Raw genomic sequence first — 25,127 nt, 5'->3', positions numbered from 1 at the left:
TCTGCTTTTTTTCTGCGGCTGGAACGCATTGGAACTGAAAGCACTGATGTGAACTATGACATTGACAACCATGTAGCCTACTTTCTCTGGGTTTTGGATGCAAAGGAGAAGCAACTGAAATGCATGTGGTGAGAACTGTCCCTCAGTCTGCTTCCTTTCTGTTCTTTTTTTTTCACAGCTCATCTCTGCAACCTGCCCACCCATTGGCTTGTGTGGTGCCGACATCATGTGTTTCCATGACAACGGTGACCTGCCTCATCCTGCCCGGTGCTGACGTCATGGGTTTCCATGATAACAGTGGCCGGTGCAGAAATGAGCATGTGTGAATAGTAAACTCGCATGGTGCATGTGCAGGTAACATGCGTCGCCATGACACTGTCGGTTACTGCACCAATAGAACCACTTTAGGTTTGTCCTCATTGCAGCTCACTTGACAATCGGAGTCACACCCCCACATCTCTAGGCAACAGCTTTTAATTTCTGTCAGGGACATATATACTGATTTATGCACATCTGATTATTGTTTTATGGTTTATTTACGCAGTTTATAATATTTCTGTTTACATTGATTTGATTGCATTTTTGGAAGGAACATGACATCATGGGGAGGGGCCAGGCTCATTTTACATTACTCTGATTGGTGGATGGTTTTCGTAAATAGTTCTCCAGTTTCTGTCACAATTTCTCACATGCCTGATGAATGGGTCTTGCAAGACTCTGTAACATTGCCTTGCTATAACTGTGATCGTTCCTTAAAACTTTTGGATCCATATTGGTGATCCTCGGTGTGCTGAAGACATTCTCCCTTGCTGATTCTGTTCTGTTCCAGCTGACGGTTGCTGCAGAAACCACTTATAGACAAAGCCTTTTTTAATGCAGGAATGTGTGCGTTTGGATTGTACACTTGCAGTATAGAACAAGGCCTCCACAGGCAGTACTAGTTAATAGTCCTTTGCTTGCCTTTCTAAACACACCTTTCATGGTTCAGGGTCTCTTTGACAACTCACTGCCATCATTCTGTTGGTCATGCATGAGTATGGTTTCTTAAGACAGAGTTACAAACCCATAATAATATTGGCATACACAGGAATGATCCTCAAAATGATTTCAGAAGGGCCCATAACATTACTGTAAGTGCTGGTTAACATATATGTGGATTGGATGCAGTTTGGAATGCATCCAATCTGCATGACATGTGGAAAAAATGCTTCCTATGGTGCCTGTTCACATATGTCTGGTGTACTGGCGGTGCGGATTTAGTGGGGTTTGAGAAAGAGTCATGTATGATTTCTGAGCAGTGCCTTCAGGTTCAGGTACAGATTACAGGCTATTGACTTCTACAGGAACCGTTGCTAAACCGCATATCTGTGAACAGGATAAAATCCTGAACTAATCTGTCCTGAACCTGATGTAAACCTGACATGAACCACTGAACAACTACTGTATCAATTAAATGTGAAACCTGAGCTTCAATCTGCAGCGCACATGTGTGAATCAGCTCTAACACAACCTTAATGGAGCACCTAACTACAGCACCACTCAAAACAGAGTAAGGGAGTATAGACTAATAAATAAGTATGTAAGTAAATAAAACGTCTCTAAAAAAATACAGGCAAAATAGTCGTACCAAACTACGTTGTATAAATGTATTAATTTAATTTTCAAAAAGTGAAGGCTGTTATTAATACAATGTTTAACTGTACTAATGAGAAAAGCCAGTTATAAACTGGGGCAGTGGCCATTTTTTGTACTATTGAGAAACATACAACATCTTCATTAGGTTTTAGTATTAGAGTTTACTTACTATAACACTTGGGCTCAGGATCCCATCCAGTTTTTGTACAATATGTTTTTCCATAGTAATCTTTGATTGTAGCTAGAAACCCAGAAGCACAGTAATAATAAAACCAGCTATTATAACCCGGAGTCATTGGGAAAGTGTACCATGACAAATCGTCGATATGTGCATTTTTTGGAATAGGTCGAGAACATTTTTTGCCTGTGTAAAAGAAAAAGCTCACATTTAGTTTTTAAAGAACAATACACAGTCCAAAATAATTATACTATTATGTAAACAATTATACAAGCTGTATTTAAAGAATATGTAAATCCAACATTTCATATTCCTGATATGTGCCTGCTGTATCATGTACTTGTATGAAAAAGTTTTTGTTCTCTTTGTATTGTTTACTTTGTGTGAAATCCCTGGTGTTCCTACCAGTCCCTATGTTTTCCTATTAAATACTGACCACAGTAGGGATGAGAGCACAGTGTGGTCATTTTTCTAATTAAGCTTAGAACTCAGTCTGCTCTTCTCCAATGATCAGGCTTATGCTGACATGGCACTCCTGCACAGCCATTCACTGGGAAGTCATTCCTCCCCCAGTTCTCTTAACTCCTTATGCAGCTGATACCAGAGGGTATGTAATCACTTATAAAAAGGAGGAAAAAGTTATTTATAATTTTATTTGTATGTATACAGTACATAAATATTTTGCTTTTCATTTCTATTTTAACCTGAATGGGTTGTTTTACAAGGTGAGGGTTCACATATACATTACTTTAACCTTTGCTGTCTATAGGTTTGCATTAATAGCCAAAACTGTTCCCCACTACAGCAAACTGTACTGTGGTCTAGAAGTCATTCTTTACATCAGTGTAGATGCTCAAGAATTGCTAGTTTCAAAGGTATGTCTTACACATGCTTATGGGACTGTGTAATTTTTAAAACTCCCATTTGCAGTATTTTTTCCTATATAAAACAAAGCAACAAGACAAAAAAGATAAATACTGTATTTTTCGCTCCATAAGACGCACCTGACCATAAGACGCACCTAGATTTTAAAGGAGGAAAACAAAAAAAAATTCTGAACCAATGGACTGCAGACATAGTACAGGAAATGACCAGAGACTGCAGACATAGTACAGGAGATGACCAGAGACTGCGGACATACTACAGGATATGACCAGAGACTACAGACATAGTACAGGAGATGTCCAGAGACTGCGGACATACTACAGGAGATGACCAGAGACTACAGGCATAGTAGTCCCTGGTCATTTCCTGTAGTAACTGTGCAATCTCTGGTCATCTCCTGTACTAACAGGAGATGACCAGAGATTGCACAGTTACTACAGGAAATGCCCAGAGACTACGGACAAAGTACAGGAGTTGACTGGAGATTGCGGACATAGTATAGGAGATGACCAGTGAATTCCCGTGAGACGGCTAGTGAATAGACGTACGCATGTGCACAGAGATGCACGATCACGCACTGTGAAGATTGGCGCCAGATGGACTATTTAAGAAGCGCCTCTGCATGTGCTGAGTGTTGACTGGTCTTCAGCTCCCCCGTGTCCTGCTTGTTCCTGTGTGATTCCTTTGTTGCTGACCCGGCTTGTTCCTCACCTGACTCTGATTGCTCTCCTGATTGATACTGGTTCCTGACTTCGGCTCTACTCCTGACCTTGGCTTTCCTTTTGATTCTGTACTGTGCTGCCCGACTGTTGATGACCCTGGCTATTCCTATGACACTGCTCCTGTCTCTTACCCTCACTACCTGCCTTGCTCTGGTGCAAGCCTGGCAGTCTACAAGACCTGCTCTGCTTGTTACTACTGTGCCTGGATTAGAAGATCATTGGTCTTCCAAGGTCATCATCTGCAAGAGCTGCAAACAACTACTGGCGCTCTTGTTCCCCTGGGTCCTAGACTCTGTTCCAACTCCAGTGGGAGTCAGGGCTAGTGACACAAGTGAGGCCAACCTCATCATTTCAGTCTCCCATCAGGTACGTGACAGTATCAGTCAGCCAGTGATGGAGTCTGAAAGGGAGGTCTCTGCAATGGGGGACATCTGTCAATCAATCTCTGCCTTGTCGTACATGGTGCAGAGTTTTCAAAAAAACCTTGAGCACATGGAAAACCAATTACCAACCAAGTCAGATGTCTCAACAGCCATGGGTCACTCTGCAGTCTCAGACATAACTACCCAGACAGAGCTCAGCATGATTCATGGAACTTCTCCTCCATCGTAACCCTGGGTTATAATACCCGAGACCGCAGGAAGTTTCGAACCTTTTGTAACTCCTGTGAGCTATACTTTTCTCTGATACCAAGAACCTTTACATCACAAGACACCAGAGTGGGATTCATTATTTCACTCCATCAGAATGAACCCCAATCTTGGGCACATCACCTACGTGAGCAACATGATCCAGCTCTGACTTCTACGGACTCTTTTTTCTCTGCGATGTCACAATGTTGCGCTGATCCCTTCCGTCGTCAGACTGCAGAATCTATGCTTAGCAAGCTACAGCAAGGCCAAAGGCCTATAGAGGAATATGTCACTGAGTTGCGTATATGGAGTTCCGACACTCAATGGAATGAGTCTGCTCTCCACCATCAGTTTCACCTTGGTCTCTCTAACATCTTGAAAGATGAGATGGCCCGAGTTGGGGTACCAACCAGGCTAGAGGATCTGATAAACCTAGCCATTCAAATTGACCGACGGCTCCAGGAAAGGCAGGGCAAAAGAGCTAGCAAGGGTGTCTTGATCTGCTCTGAAATAGAGACTCCTGTCCCCTCACCCACTGCTGTCGCATCAGACATACTCTCCAGCAAAAGGGAGCTTCGTAATTCTCCTCATAGGAGCTTTTGGAGACCACCATTATCCTCTGCTGAACGTCTTCGACGACAAGACTCAAACCTCTGCCTCTACTGTGGTGATGAAGGTCACTATGTACTGACATGTCCAGTGAGACTTCCTAAGCCCTCTCCTAGCTGGTTCCATATGATGCACCCACAAGGAACGAGTCAAACGCACCTCCCCTTCCTTCTTCACTTGCAACTTGCTGGAAGAACTATTTCTGTTTTAGCGATTATAGACTCTGGTGCCTGTAGCTGTTTCATGGATTCTACCTGTGCTCATCAATACAATGTATCTCTCTGTACCAAGAAACAAAGATTTTCGGTCCATCTGGCTGATGGCTCTGGTATCAGTTCTGGCCCAGTGATGCAAGAGACTATGCCAATCTTCTGCCACTCATCCTCAGGACATCAGGAATTTCTACGTCTGGATGTCATAATCTCACCAATGTTTCCGGTCATCCTTGGCATGCCCTGGCTAAGGACGCACAACCCATCCATTAACTGGCTCTCCGGGGAAATCCTCTTTTCTTCCGAATACTGTCAGAACCATTGCATTCCGAAGGAACCATGCGCAGTGACTCCTCTTCTTAGCATCCATCCTTATTCGGAGATGATGAAACTTGTCCCTGCTGTCTACCATGATTTCTTGGATGTATTCAACAAAAAGAGTGCCAATGCTCTTCCCCCGCACCGGCCCTACGATTGTCCTATTGAACTCCTACCAGGTGCTGAGATCCCTTTTGGGCAAATCTACCCTCTTTCTGAATTGGAACTAGAGGTCCTCCGGAATTACATAGATGAAAGACTGGAAAAAGGGTTTATATGGTCCTCTACATCACCAGTGGGAGCTGGCATCTTCTTTGTCGAAAAGAAAGATCATACTCTTAGACCATGTGTGGACTATCGTGATCTAAATAAGATAACAGTCAAGAACTATTATCCTCTTCCTCTGATTCCTGAATTGTTCCAAAGGCTACGAGGGGCATGTGTATTTTCAAAACTAGATCTGAGAGGTGCATACAATTTAGTCAGAATTCGGGAAGGGGATGAATGGAAGACGGCCTTTCGAACACGCTTTGGGCACTTCGAATACCTGGTTATGCCATTTAGCCTTTGTAATGCCCCAGCAACATTCCAACATTTCGTTAATGATATATTCAGGGACTATCTTGATTTATTTATCATTGTTTATTTGAATGACATCCTAGTCTTCTCAAGCTCAATAAAACCACCCTGGGACCATGTGAAGAAGATACTGGGTAGGTTACGCCAACATCACCTCTATGCCAAAGCTGAAAAGTGCGAATTTGAGAAACAGACCATTCAGTTCCTTGGACTTGTGATTACTCCCGATGGCATTGCTATGGATCCTCAAAAAGTGACCACTGTATTAGAGTGGCCTGTCCCAGGAGACAGGAAAGCAGTACAACGCTTTGTGGGATTTGCTAATTTCTATAGGAAATTCATTAAGAACTTGTCTGGTATCATTGCACCAGTAACACAGTTAACCAGACAACATGTTGCTTTCAAATGGACTCCCGAGGCTCAAGCAGCTTTTGAACAACCAAAGCCCTTATTCAGCTCTGCTCCTATCCTGAAGCACCCAGATCCTGCTTTAGCTTATGTTCTCGAAGTAGATGCTTCTGAAAATCCTGTTGGAGCTATATTGTCTCAACGACAGGGACACAAGTCCCTCCTTCACCCTGTTGCCTTCTTCTCTAGAAAGCTAAGCTCCCCTGAAAGGAACTATGATGTAGGAGACAGGGAGCTGTTAGCCATCAAGGCGGCCCTCGAGGGATGGCGCTACTTGTTGGAGGGAGCTTCACACCCTATCCTCATTTTTACGGATCATAAAAATCTGGAATACTTGAGAACTGCAAAACGCCTAAGGCCATGGCAGGCAAGATGGGCACTTTTCTTCTCCCGCTTTGTGTTTCACTTGACATACCATCCAGGATCAAAGAACGGCAAACCGATGCGCTCTCATGCATGTATCATGACCCAATAGTACCATCTGAGCCTGACACGATCCTGCCAGCTAAACAATTTTTACTCCTGCAAGCAGACCTTGTATCACAAATAAAGGAAGCGGTTGATAAGCATCCACCCCCCTTGGAAATGCATCTTTGGCTAAGGGATGGCCTGTATCTGCATAAAGAACAGATTTATATACCGGAACAACTCAGGACTATCATTCTTAAAAGATGCCATGACCATCCTTTAGCGGGTCACATCGGGATCCACAAGACCTCAAATTTGGTCTCCTGTTCCTTTTGGTGGCCAAACTTAATAAAAGATTGTAAAAATTACATTAGATCTTGCTCGGTATGCCTCCAAAACAAGTCTGATAGAGCCAAGACTTGGGGCCTATTGGAATCCCTTCCAGTACCTGAAAAACCATGGAGTATGATTCCTCTGGACTTTATTGTAGAGCTTCCCCCATCTGAAGGGTTCACCACCATCTTTGTTGTGGTTCATCGTCTGTCAAAGATGGCCCATTTCATCCCCCAGAGAGGGACTCCTTCTGCTGCTGAGACTGCTTCTGCTTTCATTAAAGAGATTGTGAGGTTACATGGTATTCCCAGCAATATCGTATCCGATCTGAGAGTGCAGTTCACCTCAAAGTTCTGGAAGGCTCTGTGTGAGGCACTAGAGATCGAACTTCGCTTTTCTTCTGCATATCATCCACAAACGAATGGGAAAACTGAGAGGACAAACCAGACCCTTGAACAGTATCTACGATGTTTCTCTTCTTATACACAGGATGACTGGATGTCTCTCCTTCCATTAGCAGAATTTGCATATAACAATTCCATCCACTCTGCTTCCAAACAGCCCCCTTTTTATGTCAACTATGGATACCATCCTTCCTCCCTGAAATGCTGGGGAAATCCTATGTCCCGGCGGTACAAAAAAGGCTGGATTTTCTCAATAGGGATGGTCATATGTTACGAGAAACTATTTTGGAGGTTCAGGCAAATAACAAGAGATTTTTTGACAGAAAAAGAAGGGGGAATCTGAATATGAAACCAGGAGATAAGGTCTGGCTATCCAGAACAAACTTGAAATTGAGCTGCCCTTCAAAGAAGCTTGGCCCAAGGTACCTGGGACCATTTACAATCAAAAGAAAGATTAATCCTGTAGCTTTTGAATTAGTGTTACCAAAAAATATGAAGATATTCAATGTCTCTTTATTAAAACCAACAGTTCCAAGTCTATTTCTGGATCAAGGTCCAGAATCTCCTGCTCCACTGCTTGTTGAAGGTAATGAGGAATATGAAGTAGAAGCCATCCTGGACTGTAGAAAGAGGGGTGGTCAGACCCAGTTCCTCATCAAATGGAAATGCTACGGTCCAGAGGATAATTCCTGGGAACCATCCACTAATGTCCATGCTCCACAGTTAGTGCAGCCTTACCTTCATCTTCATCCCGAAAACCAAGCTTTAGTAGGCATCCAGAGACTGCCCCTAAGGGGGGGGGGTGGCAATGTAAGGGAATTCCCGTGAGACGGCTGGTGAATAGATGTGCGCAAGTGCACAGAGATGCACGATCACGCACACGCACGTGCACACGCACTGTGAAGATTGGCACCAGACGGACTATTTAAGAAGTGCCTCTGCATGTGCTGAGTGCTGACTGATCTTCAGCTCCCCCGTGTCCTGCTTGTTCCTGTGTGATTCCTTTGTTGATGACCCAGCTTGTTCCTCACCTGACTCTGATTGCTCTCCTGATTGATACTGGTTCCTGACTTCGGCTCTGCTCCTGACCTTGGCTTTCCTTCTGATTCTGTACTGTGCTGCCCGACTGTTGATGACCCTGGCTATTCCTATGACACTGCTCCTGTCTCTTACCCTCACTACCTGCCTTGCTCTGGTGCACGCCTGGCAATCTACAAGACCTGCTCTGCTTGTTACTACTGTGCCTGGATCAGAAGATCATCGGTCTTCCAAGGTCATCATCTGCAAGAGCTGCAAACAACTACTGGCGCTCTTGTTCCCCTGGGTCCTAGACTCCCTCTGTTCCAACTCCAGTGGGGGTCAGGGCTAGTGACACAAGTGAGGCCGACCATCCTCATTTCAGTCTCCCATTGGGTACGTGACACAGAGACTGAAGACATACTACAGGAGATGACCAGAGACTGCACACATAGTACAGGAGATGACCAGAGACTGCACACATAGTACAGGAGATGACCAGAGACTTCACACATAGTACAGGAGATGACCAGAGACTGCAGACATAATACAGGAGAAGACCAGAGACTGCGGACACAGTACAGGGGATGACCAGAGACTGCGGACACAGTACAGGAGATGACCAGAGACTGCGGACACAGTACAGGAGATGACCAGAGACTGCGGACACAGTACAGGAGATGACCAGAGACTGCGGACACAGTACAGGAGATGACCAGAGACTGCGGACACAGTACAGGAGATGACCAGAGACTGCGGACACAGTACAGGAGATGACCAGAGACTGCGGACACAGTACAGGAGATGACCAGAGACTGCGGACACAGCACAAGAGATGAAAAGAGACTGCAGACATAGTACAGGAGATGACCAGAGACTGCAGACCTTTGGGGAGGGGGGGCGGGTATCTGAATTTGACAGGTACACGCTCCCACGTCCACGGAGTTGTGCTCCCCCCCTGCCTCCCCGTAGTCTTGTGGGACACCTGACAGGTCCCACAAGACTATGGGACCATTCATGAAACGTAGCACTTCTCACATGCGCAGTCGGCACCCGGCACCCGGCTGTGAAGCCGCAAACTGTCACAGCCGGGTGTCCACACTGAAGATGCCGGCACGAGGAAGCGAAGATGACTGATGGAAGCAGGACATCGCTGGGCCAAGGAACAGGTAGGATGGAGGAGCGGGTTCTTCTTCACAGTAGAGCCGAGTGGCCAGCCCTGTATTCTAACACAACGGCAGTGGGAATGCCGGGCTGGCCGCTCCATATTCACTCCATGAGACAAACATACATTTTCCCCCATTTTTTGGGGGGAAAAAGTGCATCTTATGGAGCAAAAAATACGGTACCTACTTTTAATTATTTAATCTTGTACTTTAATTAATACATTTTTGTATTTGGGGAACAATGACTGTGTGCTTACAACAGTTATCTCTAGGGTCCAATTTACACTTCATGGCAATGCTGTCCACGATTCCAAATTGAGAAATTGCCAAAGAATGCATGATGACCTTTGGGTGCCATTTTCTCTCAATTTCACTCCAAAAGTGATGCAATTCTGCCATGGTTGTCGCACCAGAATTGCGCCATTCTGCACAAAAAAAATTGTGTGAAGTGTACTGCCAGAAAAGGAGAGGCAGCTTCTTTGCAGGCAAAAAATGCGCATAGGGCAGCCCGTTTAAGTGAATTGCGTGACTTGTGCTTTTAAAGCACATAGCAAGAATGCTTGTTCCCCCTACACAATATGTGGACAGGGCCCTAAAGTGTTGAAGAGTGATAATTTATTGTGGGTAACTTAAAATTTTCTATTTTTTTTTTCAATTTTGTTTCGCAATCCTAAAAGGCTGAGCTAATGGACAATTTCCTCCAAATTTAGGTGAACGTAAAATCATCAACTTCATGGCAAAATTACGTTTGCTGAAATTTTGGGCTCATCCCTGATTGTAAACCTGCCCTAATCCCTGCCTTCTGTGCTTGCGTAAAAGCATTACATAATAAGGAAGTGATGTACAGTAAAATTATAGTAACATTGTAATAAATGTTCTGTAAGACTGGGGTCTGATTTGGTGTTTAACCACCGTCAGGGTTCACAGTAGATTCATTTGGTTCTATACTTACCTGCTCTGTGTTGTTTTGTACACAGTAGTCCCCAGCGTCTCCTTTTTTGGGTCCCCACTGGCAGTCCTGGTTCCTTCCCCCTACTGAGTGCCCCCAGTGGCAAGCCATTTGCTATAGGGGCACTTGAGCAGGTTCGTGCCTGAGCCACACTCCTGTGAATGCACATTGTTCATTCACACACAGAGCGTGGCTTGGCCCCACACCCCACTCTCTCATTGGCTCACTGGCTGTGATTGACAGCAGCAGGAGCTAATGGCTCCCTCTTCTGTTTGAACCAATGAGGAGAGATAAACCTAGGAGAACTGTGGCTCTCATGCACATCGCTGGATCAAGATGGGACTCCATAATGGTAAATATTAAGGCCCCGTTCACATCTAGTGATTTGGGATTGTGAGCAGAATCACCACAATTCTGCCTGCAATTTCAAATCACACTGCGATGCTGGCAAAACACAACATGTGTGATTGCATGCCGATAATTTTCAAGGCCGTTGGTACTTGTATTTTTCATAAATACAAAACCAATATACCTCATGAGCAGGTAATTAAATTCCTAGACCTGGAAGTTTATAAAATATAGACAGGTCTGGGTACTAGATCCCACTTCAAAGAAACTGACCATAATGGATACATTTGGGTCAGAAGTAGTCAAATTCTAGGGTGTGTGAGGGCCATCCCCAAGGGCCAGTTCATGAGAATTAGACCCAATTGTGATAGAGAGGATTATATAACACAAACAAACAAATTGGGAAAAAAAACAAGTTAGAAAGAACTAGAAATCTGGTTAAAATATGGATAGGGATGCCCTTTTGGCACCCAAACAAAGAAAAGTAAACAATTTTGATATAGCTTTTGTTGCCAGATACAATTTATAATATAAGGAAGTGGAAAAAAGTATCCAAAAACACTGGCCCATATTATCGAGGAACCAAATCTTGAAAAAGATTCTCTCAAGGAAACCACAATTTATCTATATAGGGGCCCCTGTTCTAAGGGATATCATCTCCAGAAATGTGGTGGAGCCACCCAAGAGGTCCCCCACATTCCTGGACTTTACTGGCTTTTATAGATGCAAGAGATTTAAGGTGTGTAGAATCATAGCAGAAAAGAATAAAAAAAAATGAACAATTTACATCAGGGGTAACAGGTAAAAATTATGACATCAAGAAATTCATTACATGTGATTTCAGGTATAAAGCATATATGTTGACATGCCCTTATAAACTGCAATATATTGGAAGGACTACTAGGAACTTATCACTAACCTAAGAAATGGGTACAGGCAACACAATGTGTCCTATCATTTCAGATTGAAGCACAACTGTGACCCCACTTTACTAAAATTTTGGGGAATAGATAGGGTTTTCAAACATTGGAGGGGAACAGGCTTATGAAAAAACGTTTCCCAAATGGAAACCCAATAGATATATGAATTGCAGACCCTGGACCCTATAGGGTTAAATTTAGATATAGACCTTAACAGTTTGACAGATTTTTAAGGGTTAAGGATAGTAGGTTGTTAGATAATTTTCTTGTGTGTATTTATTTGTTCATATTACAGAACTGATCCTCACAAAAGTTTTGAGGTGCAGATGGGGTTAATATGATCACACAAGGATATATTCAGAGGTATATACTATTTACCCCTCTCCATATATCTATTTATTTATGTATATACGCCTGTTATTTATAAAATTTGCAGTACACATACGACCTTTCAGAGGTTCTTCAGGGTGCAGCATGTATATATGGTATGATTAGAATAAATAGATATTGTGTGGTCGTCATATTTGTATATTGTCAAGGTCCTACCTTTCCTCAGGGCTTGTGCTGCTCCATGTGCTGGCATCCATCTTAGGTGTCTGCAAAGCATTGTGGGATCCTTTATGCTTTCAGCCCTCTGTGGCTCCTCCCCCAGGGGTCCGGCTTATCACATTTAAGTCTGCTGTTTGTAGCTGTCCATTGCATTCGTGTCCTGTCTCTTGCACAGCAGCAAGCTCCTGTTTAGCTACTCATTGCTTTCCTGGATATCGACTCGGCTTTGGCCAAGACTCCTCCTGGCTTCTGACCCCGACTCTGACGACCATTCTTCCTGGCTCCTGATCCCGGCTCTGGCGACGATTCTTCCTGGCTCCTGATCCTGGCTCTGGCGACCATTCTTCCTGGCTCCTGATCCCGGCTCTGGCGACCATTCTTCCTGGCTCTTGACCCCGGCTTTTGCTACGATTTCCGCTGTTGGACTTGCATAGACTCTTGTCTTATTTTTATATTAATAAACCTACCTTTAATTGCACCTCCTTGTGTGTCTGGCTCCTCGCTCCCTGACACTACACGAATGCCATGAATCCTGACGGTGCAGGTACGCCCTCGCTCCCTGTTGGTTGCCAGACTTGATCAGCATGATCTCTTGTTGGATCAGTTCGCTCAGGCGTTGCAGACGCTGCTTGCATGAACAGCGCACCTTGCTCCTGGTGCAATTAGGCCGGTTGCACTCCTGTAGTCGCTCCCGCTGCTGCTCCGGTTGTTGCGCCTACCTCTGCATCTGCTGCTGCACCTGCGGTGCCCAGAGGTATGACTGGTTCAGCCCCCTTCCGCAGCATTTTGGGGGTGAGCCGAGTCAGTGTCGGGGTTTCCTTAACCAAGTAGGCATATATTTTGAATTGATACCCCACACTTTTCCTACGGAGAGGTCAAAGGTGGGCTTCCTAATCTCGCTGCTCTCGGACAAGGCCTTGGCCTGGGCAAATCCCTTATGGGAGAACGATAACCCTGTGATTCACGAGTTTGCCGGTTTTGTTGCCTCCTTCCGTAAGGTATTCGATGTGCCTGCTCACTCCGCCTCTGCTGCCAAGCTGCTCATGTCCATGCATAAGGGTTCACGGACCGTTGCCGAGTACGCCATAGAATTTTGTACCCTGGCGGCAGAGGTAGGTTGGAACAATGAGGCTCTCGTGGCTGATTTCTCTCATGGTCTCTCAGATGCGTTGAAGGATGAGATTGCAGCCAAAGAACTTCCTGTGGAGCTTGAAGCACTCATTTCCTTCCTAATCCTGATTGACACCAGGCTCAGGGAGAGGCCTTTACTTAAGGAGCGTCTGCAGAGGCCTCCTAACCAATTGGCGCCTACATTTTCTGTCCCACCCAATCCTCCCTCTCCTCCCACGCCTCCTGGGGATGGCTTGTCGGGCAGTGAGCCCATGCAGCTGGGGTTTGCTCGCCTTTCCGAGGGGGAGCGGGCCTCTCAGCGTCGGGAGGGTCGCTGCCTGTACTGTGGTCTCGGTGGGCATTTTTGGCAGTCCTGTCTGGTCTGTCCGGGAAACGCTTGCACCTGAGATCCTGTCGGGGGCAGATCTTGGGTGGAGTTTCCTCGTCCCCGGTGTCCCGCAAAGATAAACCGCTAATCACCGTTGTCCTCTCTTGGGCGGAAGGCTCGGTGATGGCCCAGGCGTTGGTAGACTCTGGTGCTGGCGGGTTGTTTATGGACATTCGTTTGCTGCCCAGTACTCCATTCCTCTGCAGGCTCGAGTTACTCCATTGGTTCTCAAGGCGATAGATGGCAGGCCCATGCAACCATCGCAGGTTACCCACGAGACCCTGCTGGTTGAAGTAGCTATTGGGATTGTTCACAAGGAGTTGGCCTGTTTCCAGGTAATTCCTTCTCTGCACTACTCCATGGTTTTGGTATAACCATGGCTTCAGAAGCACAATCCGACCTTTAATTGGCGATCGGCCGAGATCCTCTCGTGGTCTCCACGGTGTAGGGCCGGTTGCATCCGTGCACCTGTTAAGGTGTTGTGTGCCTCCTCGGAATCTGTGTTGCCCACTGACTATAGGGAGTACCTGGACGTGTTTGACAAGGTGTGTCCCGGTGCTCTGCCTCCTCATTGTCCATACAATTGTGCCATAGCCTTGCAACCCGGTGCCACTCCTCCGCGTGGCAGGGTGTATCCTCTTTCGGTTGCGGAGAATCAGGCCATGGAGGAGTACATTGCGGATGCGCTTTCCCGGGGGCACATTCGCAAGTCTACTTCTCCAGCAGGAGCTGGCTTTTTCTTCATGAAAAAGAAGGGTGGTGAATTGAGGCCTTGCACTGATTTTAGGGGTCTCAATCGAATCACGATTAAGAATGCTTACCCTATACCATTGATTACCAAGTTGTTTGACTGCCTCAAGGGAGCAACGGTCTTTACTAAACTTGACCTTAGGGCGGTGTACAACCTCATACGGATCAAGGAGGGTGACGAGTGGAAGACCACGTTCAACACCAGAACCGACCACTATGAATCCCTGGTTATGCCCTTCGGGTTGTGTAATGCGCCTGCGGTCTTTCAGGAGTTCATTAATGATGTCTTTTGTGACTTGTTGCAGCAGTGTGTAGTGGTTTACTTGGACGACATCCTGGTTTACTCTGCGTCTATAAAGTCTCATATCCAGGATGTCAAGCGGGTGCTGCAACGCTTACGTGAGCACAAGCTTTTCTGTAAGCTCGAGAAGTGTGAATTTCACCGATCCCAGGTTGCCTTTTTGGGCTACATCATTTCCGCTGTGGGATTTTCCATGGACCCTCAGAAGGTTTCGGCGGTTCTGCAGTGGCCTCGTCCCAGTGGTCTTCGGTCTGTTCAGCGCTTTTTGGGATTCACCAACTATTATCGGAAGTTTATCAGGAACTTCTCCACGCTGGCCAAGCCTCTCTCAGATCTGACCAAGAAGGGCAGTAATCCCCACAAGTGGTCATCCGAGGCCATCTTAGCTTTCGAAGCTCTGAAATCAACGTTCGCTTTGGCTCCCATACTGTCTCATCCCAATCCTGGGTTGCCTTTTGTCCTCGAGGTTGATGCATCTGAGACGGGAGTAGGCGCCCTCCTGTCTCAGCGTCGGTCGCTCAATGGACCCCTACTTCCCTGTGGGTTCTATTCCAGGAAGCTTTCCTCCGCAGATGCAACTACCAGATTGGAGACAGGGAGTTGTTGGCCATTATTCAGGCTCTCAAGGAATGGAGGCACCTGCTCGAGGGTTCTGCGGTTCCAGTTCTCATTCTCACTGACTAAAAGAACCTGACGTATCTCTTGGAGGCTAAGAGGTTAACGCCTCATCAGGCCAGATGGGCTCTGTTCTTGTTGCATTTTAACTATGTGGTCTCCTATTTGCCTGGCTCCAAGAATGTCAGGGCTGATGCCTTGTCGCGGCAATACTCTGAGCTGTCCAGGGAGGACTCTGAGCCGACCTCGGTCATACCTCCGGATCAGATCCTGGCTGCCATTCGTACCAGCCTGACTTCTCCCCTTGGGGAGCAGATTTTAGTGTCTCAAACTGATGCTCCCGCTGAGAGACCGGCTGGTAGATGTTTCATACCTGAGGGATTGTGCACCCGCTTGCTGCGTACCTACCATAATTCCAAGACTGCCGGTCATCCGGGGAGGAACCAGTTGTCCTGGGTCATTTCTCGTTTATTCTGGTGGCCATCTCTCTGTTCCGACATCGCCTCATATGTAGCGGCATGTTCTGTCTGTGCCCAGAATTAATCTCCTCGGCATCTTCCTTTGGGCCTTCTGCAACCCATTCCCAATGGGGAGTGTCCCTGGTCACACCTGGGCATGGATTTCATTGTGGACCTCCCTGTGTCTCAAGGCCATACGATCATTATTATGGTCATTGATCGTTTCTCCAAGATGTGCCATTGTGTTCCGTTCAAGAGATTGCTGACTGCGCAAGAACTGGCTACGGTTTTCGCCAGGGAGATCTTTCGTTTGCATGGGTTGCCTAAGGTGATTGTCTCGGACCGTGGGAGCCAGTTTGTGTCCAGGTTCTGGTGCGCCTTCTGCTCCCAGTTGGGTATCAAGCTCTCCTTCTCTTCGGCCTACCACCTGCAGTCCAATGGGGCTGCAGAGCGTTCCAACCAGGCCCTGGAACAATTCCTTTGCTGCTATATCTCTGACCATCAAGACAATTGGGTCGATCTCCTGCCATGGGCAGAGTTTGCGAGGAACTCGGCTGTCAACTCCTCCTCCGGGATGTCTCCCTTCATGGCCAACTATGGGTTCCAACCCACTGTATTGCCTGAGTTGTTCTCGCCACAGGACATTCTGGCTGTGGAGAACCATCTTGCTGCCCTGCGTTCCTCGTGGGGGCAGATCCAGAGGTCCTTGAAGGACTCAGCCCAGCGCCAGAAGCTCCAGGCTGATCATAGGCGGTTGCCCGCTCCTTCATACCAGGTCGGAGATCAGGTGTGGTTGTCCACTCGTAACCTCAATCTTCGGGTGCCCGCACCGAAACTGGCTCCCCATTTTGTTGGTCCTTTCCGCATCCTCGGCAGGGTGAACCCGGTTGCCTATGCCCTTGCTCTTCCTCCTGGGATGCGTATCTCCAATGTCTTCCATGTATCCCTGTTGAAGCCTCTGGTCTGCAATCTCTTTACTGCCTCTCCACCTCGGCCTCATCCTATCCGGGTTGACGGTCATGAGGTGAGCCGCATCCTGGACTCTCGGTTGGTCTGCGGCGGTCGGCTGCAGTTCCTGGTCCATTGGCGTGGTTATGGTCCCAAGGAGCGTTCATGGGTTCCTTCCGCGGATGTTCATGCTCCTGCCCTCCTCCGCACTTTTCAGGCCCGCTTTCCCCAGAAACCCTTTGTTGAGCCGCGGAGGGGGAGGGGCCCTTGAGGAGGAGGTACTGTCAAGGTCCTACCTTTCCTCAGGGCTTGTGCTGCTCCATGTGCTGGCATCCATCTTAGGTGTCTGCAAAGCATTGTGGGATCCTTTATGCTTTCAGCCCTCTGCAGCTCTTCCCCCAGGAGGTGCGGCTTATCACATTTAAGTCTGCTGTTTGTAGCTGTCCATTGCATTCGTGTCCTGTCTCTTGCACAGCAGCAAGCTCCTGTTTAGCTACTCATTGCTTTCCTGGATACCAACTCGGCTTTGGCTAAGACTCCTCCTGGCTTCTGACCCCGGCTCTGACGACCATTCTTCTTGGCTCCTGATCCCGGGTCTGGCGATGATTCTTCCTGGCTCCTGATCCTGGCTGTGGCGACGATTCTTCCTGGCTCCTGATCCCAGCTCTGGCGACCATTCTTCCTGGCTCCTGATCCCGGCTCTGGCGACCATTCTTCCTGGCTCCTGATCCCGGCTCTGGCGACCATTCTTCCTGGCTCTTGACCCCAGCTTTTGCTACGATTTCCGCTGTTGGACTTGCATAGACTCTTGTCTTATTTTTATATTAATAAACCTACCTTTAATTGCACCTCCTTGTGTGTCTGGCTCCTCGCTCCCTGACATATATTTTCCTAATGTTGAAAAAATACTCTTGTTCTCCCTCATTTTTGGAGTATTTTCCACCCATGTGGATTAATCACCACAAAAGGAAGACTTAGTGATCAGTACCCATATTATATATAATATGGTATTAGTGGTATTAATTCGAGGAATGTAATAGTTCCTGCAATTTTTAATAAGTCAATATAACTTTTTGTAAACCAATTTTTTTATGTATTACACTTGCTATTGAAAACCGCAGCACAATATACAGCCAGAGGAATATGGTGACTACAACTATTGGTAGCCATAGTTGTAGCCACCTAATCAAATTGATTTTGCCCTTAAAAAACCTCCCCAGAAATGGTGGCTCGATACTTCATGAAGACACCTCTCTGGTGAAATGTAATTGTGGGACCGCTATTTCTGAGTACTACATGATGTCATGTCCAGCCCACAAAATTGAGGCTTGGAACACACGGCAGCCAACGGTGGTAGTGCAGTGACACCATTACACACAGAAGTATACAATGGTGATGGCACTTTATATGGATCACCCAGTGCTCTTTCATCACATATATGAGCTTTCCAGAAGCAGTATGTGAGATGTCAAACACAGCTATACAAATGAATCTGTCTGTCAGCAATGTATAAGGAATCACAGTCACTTCTCCAGTCTAAACAGACATCTATGGACAAAGGGTCCAAAAGATAAAGAAGACAGGAGTACCAGACTCACGTAGTGTAAAACTGTCTGAGTCAAGTTTATTATAATGGTTAAAAGTACAGGTACAGCAAGAATAACATTACATAGTAAAAGTACATCACATGTCAATTATTAGTTTTAATGGTTAAAAGCACTTACAAGTGTGTAGACAACAATTGGCATCCAGCAAGCTACAAGTTCCACAGTGCTGCATTGTGGGACTTGTAGTTTGCTGGATGCCAATTGTTGTTTACACACTTGTAAGTGCTTTTAACCATTATAACCATTCACTGACATGTGATGTACATGTACTATATAATTTTATTCTTGCTTTACCCAATAAAGAAATACCTGTTTAAAAAATGGATGCAAACTTTAAGAAGTTTTTACTAATACAATTCAGAGGTGGGCTCCATCCATTTGCTGTGCATGCCCTGAGCTCATCTGGTTTGTGCTCAATTTGGTAGCCTTCATTGCATGTGAGTGTAACAGTCTCTCCGTCTCTATACATTTCCTTGTTGTAATGGACCATACCATTTTTCACAATCTCTTGGTAACAAACAATTTCTAAAAAAAAAAAAGTTCAATATCATACACTAAAACTATGCCATGAAAAATTAAAATGGAGAGCAGGAGAAAAAACAGGACTTTAAAATAGTTTGGTGTTATACATAACAGTGGATGTTGGGTAAGTCTCTTTCTTGAAACAATATTCAAAACATTTCCAGTACAATTTGCAGTATTTGTGTATAGCCTTTGAAAAGCCAGTAAAACTGGCAGTGGGGATTTTAAGTTTTTTAGCAAACAGTTTTTAAACTGACAAACCTTGAATGTTGTACAGGAAGGATACAAACCTAACAAGGGTGGAGGTGAAGATGTAGCTGAATATTTCTGAAGAAGCTTTCAGTACCTCCTGCTTCACCTGAATACCTGACAAATTTGACAGGCAAAGTTCTAGGTTTCAGAGTTTACCAGGTCCCTCCTTTACAACTGTTATACAAAAGGATGCATTACAATATACAATATGGTCAATGATGTCATAGGGATCCAGCCCCTCTGCATTTATGACCAGGGAATCCATTGGTGTCCTTAACAACCATGGACAGTGAGAAGCAGTCATGTATAATAGCAATAGTAATACTGCTTTTATACATGGCGTTTGGCTCCCAAACATTGAGCTCATCCCTATTCACAGTCATTCTCATCCAGAGACAGAATAGGTTTGGATTATTTAACCAGGAAAGATGTAGAAGGCTGTTTTCAATTAATAATATTGAATATAGTGTAGAATGCATACTGTATCCATTTTGGCAAAAGTTGATCAAATGTTAAAATGTCATAATCACATACTGGAAATGTAGATTGCCACACTATTTCCATATTACATGGCAAGACTTCAAAGAAAAATGGGTAAAGCAGATGGAACTTTATATGTAGGTTAAAAAATAACTTCAAAATAGTTTGCATAATTAATCTGATATAATTTCAGCAGTTCACCTCCACCTGTAAGTGGGTGTTGTCTTTGTAACCCTTTAAGCACTACTTAACAGAAAACCCCTATAGAGATGGCACAATGGTTACTATTTAAGACAAAAATAGGCCTGGCATACGAGAAAAGAACTAAATGTATTATGATCCGGATCTTATATCAAAAACATTTTTAATTCCAAAAAGTGAAAATACATTTAGAAATCACAAGCATTTATGGGTTTAAGATGTGTTAAAAAATGCATTACTACTGAAAAACAAACAAGACACAAACAAATAACCAAAGAAAAATATGAAAATTTGCCCAGACACAAGTCCAACCATGCAATGGAATATACCACAGCAATTGCCACATATAATTTATAAATCTATCTACTAGGTACTTCCGATGCGTGGATTATTGGGAAATGATTGTGGCCACTATATCAATAATAGGATCAAATGTTGCAACATAAGGAACTAATGTTCAATAAATACCAGTGATCAAATACCAAGTCAGAGATACAGTTGCAAGAAAAAGTATGTGAACCCCTTGGGATTACGTGGAGTTTTGCATGAATTGGGCATAAAATGTGCTCTGAACGTCATCTTAGTCACAACAATAGAAGAACACAGTCTGCTAAACATAATACTACACAAACATTAGATGTTGCCACGGTTTAATTGCACATAACATGTAAACATTCACAGTGCAGGGAGGAAAAAGTATGTGAGGCCCTAGCTTAATGACTTCTCCCAGAGCTAATTGGAGCCAGGAGTGAGCCAACCTTGACTCCAATCAGTGTGATGATATTGGATGTATTGCTGACAGCTGTCTTGCCCTTAAAAAACACACACCTGTTTTGGGTTTACTGGTTTCAAGAAGCACTGTCTGATGTGAACCATGCCTCACAGAAAAGAGCTCTCAGAAGACCTACGATCAAGAATTGTTGACTTGCATGAAGCTGGAAAGGGTTACAAAAGTATCTCCAAAACCTTGATGTTCATGTGTCCACGGTAAGACAGACTGTCTACAAATGGAGAAAGTTTAGCACTATTGCTACTCTCCCTAGGCGTGGTCGTCCTGTAAAAATGACTGCAAGAGCACAGCGCAGAATGCTGCATGAGGTAAAGAAGAATCCTAGAGTGTCAGCTAAAGACCTACAGAAATCTCTGGCACATGCTAACATTTTTGTTGACACATCTACAATAAGGAAAACATTAAACAAGAATGGAGTACATGGGAGGACACCACGGAGGAAGCCATTGCTGTCCAAAAAGAATATTGCAGCACGTTTGAAGTTTGCAAAAGAGCACCTGGATGTTCCACAGCACTACTGGCAAAATATAATGTGGACAGATGAAACCAAGATTGAGTTGTTTGGGAAGAACACACAACACTATGTGTGGAGAAAAAAAGGCACAGCACACCAACATCAAAACCTCAACCCCACTGTAAAACATGGCGGAGGGAGCATCATGGTTTGGGGCTGCTTTTCTGCCTCAGGGCCTGGACGGATTGTTGTCATTGATGGGAAAATGAATTCCAGAGTTTATCAAGACATTTTGCAGGAAAACGTACGACCATCTGTGCGCCAACTGAAGCTCCGCAGAGGATGGGTGATGCAACAGGACAATGACCCAAAGCATACAAGTAATTCAACAAAACAATGGCTGCAACAGCACAGAATACGCCTTCTGGAGTGGCCCAGTCAGAGTCCTGACCTTAACCCGATTGAAATGCTGTGGCATGACCTTAAGAGAGCAATTCATACCAGACATCCCAAGAATATTGCTACACTGAAACAGTTTTGTGAAGAGGAGTGGTCCAAAATTATTCCAGATCATTGTGCAGGTCTGATCTGCAACTACAGGAAACACTTGGTTGAGGTTATTGCTGCCAAAGGAGGGTCAACCAGTTATTAAGTCCAAAGGTTCACATAGTTTTTCCTCCCTGCACTGTGAATGTTTACATGTTATGTGCAATTAAACCATGGCAACATCTAATGTTTGTGTAGTATTATGTTCGGCAGACTGTGTTCTTCTAATGTTGTGACTTAGATGACGTTCAGAGCACATTTTAAGCCCAATTCATGCAAAACTCCACGTAATCCCAGGGGGTTCACATACTTTTTCTTGCTACTGTATGTGGCTCAGGAGGAATGAATGTATTAGTCCCAAACATATATTTTGTGGAATTCATTCTTCCTTTTGCTGACGACTAATTTCCTAGAGGGATATTTTACTGATGTGAAGTCCTCGTATATGAATTTCCAATGGGAATAATGGAAATAGTGAAATACGAGTGGCATCAAGTCCTCAACCTGAATTCAGCTAGAGCAAATGCTTAAGGGCACAGCGGGAAAAAGCATGGAGTATGCAGTGCAACAGCAAGCATATTCAGCAGCAAAGGCATGGCAGCAGAGCAGTAAGCAAGGTATGTTGGAATATTGACCATGCATGACCATCAAATGTGAGGGGTAGAGTCTCTTTTTAAAACATCTCCAACAAAGGGCTGTGGTGAAAGCAAATAATCTGTGTAGTTTGGAGGTAAGGTCCAGCATTTGCTCCCATAGGTGGAGAAAGTAGGGTTTAGACTTACGTAGTGGTGAGAGTGACTGCGTATACAAAATATAGACCGTATACCTCAAAGGCTTACTTTCTATTTGAAAGGTGTAGAGGCCTTAGCAGTTGAGTTTTCGGTTTATGCGTCACTATAGAGAAGGGGTCTCCAAACATTTTAAACAAAGGGCCAGTTTACTGTCCCTAAGACTTTAGAGGGGTGCACTGTGACCATCAGGAGTAGAACATGTCCCAGCATTAGTTTGAGTAAACAATGCCCCATCCTTGGTGTCATTGGGAGGAATTGTGCTCCATCCTTGGTGTCATTGAGCCCCATCATTGGTGTCATTGGTAGAAATAGTGCCCCATCATTGGTGTCATTAGTAGGAATAGTGTCCCATCATTGGTGTGATTGGAAGGAATTTTGCCTCAATGTTGATGTAATTGGGAGGAATTGTGCCCCAATGTTGATGTAATTGAGAGGAATTGTGCCCCAATGTTGATATAGTTGGAAGGATTTTTCCCCATCACTGGCGTCATTGGGAGGAATTGTGACCCATCAACTGGTGTCATTGGAAGGAACTGTGCCTCATCATTGGTATCATTGGGAGGAATTGTGCCCCATCATTGTGTCATAGGGAGGAATTGTGCCGAATCTCTGGTATCATTGGGAGGAATTGTGCCCCATCATTGGTGTCATTGGCAGGAACTGTGCTCCATTGTTGGTGTCATTGGAAGGAACCATGCCCCATTATTGGTGTCAATGGGAGGAACTGTGCTCCATTATTGGTGTCGATAAATTAAATCGTGCCCCAATGACCGAATAAAAGCAAGCAGAGAGCAGCAGTTTGGATACCATTGCTATAGAGTGTTTATTTCATAAGTAGTACCAAATTGTCAATTGACCAAGGTACAGAGAAAATACACTGCTTAAAAAAATTAAAGGAACACTTTGAAAACACATCATGCTGGATATTTATACCGATATGGACTGGGTAATGTGTTAGGAACATAAGATGCCCCATCATTTGATGGAAATTAAAATTATCAACCTACAGAGGACTGAATTCAAAGACACCCCAAAAATCAAAAAGAAAAAATTATACAGCAGGCTAGTCCTTTTTTGTGTCTCCCTTCCTTAGCAAACCGGCATGTCTAGCAAAACGCTAAAGGCGTTGAGTTAAACCAGCTCCTTAGGAGGAATCAACACACCGTGACGTCATTGCCGCCGGAGCCACATGGAGGCCCGGCAGCCATCTTAAAAACGGGTTAGTGCTGCATATACTCTGCATTTTACCCTGATTACTATTTTGATTGGAATAAAGTTTATTATAAAGTACTACACTATTTGCATTCATTTTGTGGCTCTCCATATGAGCCATTAAGCCTACAGATTACCCTCAACTACCAGTATCCAGAGGAAGGGAGCCATGTAACCAGCTCAGCACCCATCCAACCTTAAGGGGACCTTTGGACTAGCATATATTCACCTTTACCCAAGACCTCTTGCTGCGCAGTCCTTTTCCCAGAAGGAAGCTCCCCGGTTACCTGCCATACCCCGCCTGCCTTAGTGGTCTACTGTGGACACATTTATATGAGCATTACGTATGCGCTTCCGGTGAGTGCGCATTTCTATAATTGTTTCCAGACACAAGTCCTTCATTACAAGGGAGGATCTGATACGGATTTTATGTTCTTCATTTGTGACTTTTATGAACATATCAATATATATTTTTTCACTCTTCTTACCTTACCATTAGCACTGCACTTTTTATACATAATGCTTTAAAGCTGGCTTTGTGTGTACTGCTTAGTAACTGGCTTTGTGAATACTGCAAAGCCAGTTATAAAGTATTACAAACAAAGCCAGATAGGAGTTTTTCTTAATAGCTGGTTTTATGAGTAATCCTTTAAAACTGGCTTTGCGAGCAATGCTTAGTATCTGGCTTTGTGAGTAATGTTTAATATTTAGCTTTTCAGTAGTCACAAAGACAGTTATTAAGCATTACTCCCAGTGAACCAGTTATAAAGTACTTTTGCTGAATAACTGGCCTTGTGGGTAATCCTTCATAACTGGCTTTGTGACTACTGGAAAGCTAAATATTAAACATTACTCACAAAGCCAGTTTTTAAGGATTACTCACAAAGCCAGTTATTAAGCAAAACTTCTTTATAACTGGCTCTGTGAGTAATGCTTTTTAAGTGTTCTGTCAGTACTACAAAGCAAGTTATTAACCCCTTTGCGCTGGCAACTCCTGGCCGTTTAAGGGCTTTCAGATGCCGGGAGGCAGGGTGGGGTTTTAGGGTCATGTGATCAGAAAAGGTCCGGATTGCAAGGGGAGATCCGGACCTTTCCGTGAGACACGGACATAAGTGCTGGGAGCACGCAGGGCGTGCGCTCTCAGCACATGTATTTTCAAGTGGCATGCAAATATGCGGCCACTCGGCATCAAGGTCCAGCCGCTGAGAGACCGCATATTTGCGTATGCTCAGAGCCAGTTATAAAGGAGTATTATTTTATAACTGGCTTTTTGAGGACTACTTTTAGTGGTGTATACAAAGCCTGCTAAACACTTCCTTGCTAAATACAGTACATCCACAGTCAACTTTTCTGGGTTGAACGGAGACAGTCTCCTCTTCAGCTTGAGCCAGGCATGGCTGCTGAGGGAGAGGAGTGCCCAGAGGCAACAG

The 25,127-nt window shown here is 44.8% G+C and overlaps 1 protein-coding gene across 1 annotated transcript in view; it reads right to left on the bottom strand.

Annotated features, from left to right (window-relative positions):
- LOC149450910 (complement factor H-like) overlaps nucleotides 1-25,127 on the bottom strand; it is a gene marked incomplete at its 3' end in the record, with an annotated part of 293,665 nt that overhangs the window by 145,925 nt on the left and 122,613 nt on the right. The window contains exons 5-6 of the mRNA XM_089691270.1: nucleotides 18,798-18,974; nucleotides 1,805-1,999 (exon numbers count right to left, since the gene is read on the bottom strand). Of these exons, the coding sequence (XP_089547396.1) occupies nucleotides 1,805-1,999; nucleotides 18,798-18,974 (372 nt within the window). The remainder of the gene's footprint in view (nucleotides 1-1,804; nucleotides 2,000-18,797; nucleotides 18,975-25,127) is intronic.

The sequence above is a fragment of the Staurois parvus genome, unplaced genomic scaffold (genome assembly GCF_062004578.1).
Source record: "Staurois parvus isolate SC_StPar_1 unplaced genomic scaffold, SC_StPar_1.0 ptg000560l, whole genome shotgun sequence".
Lineage (NCBI taxonomy): Eukaryota > Metazoa > Chordata > Amphibia > Anura > Ranidae > Staurois > Staurois parvus.
The sequence above is the reverse complement of the archived record's forward strand: the minus strand, read 5'-3'. Positions and strand labels throughout refer to the sequence as shown.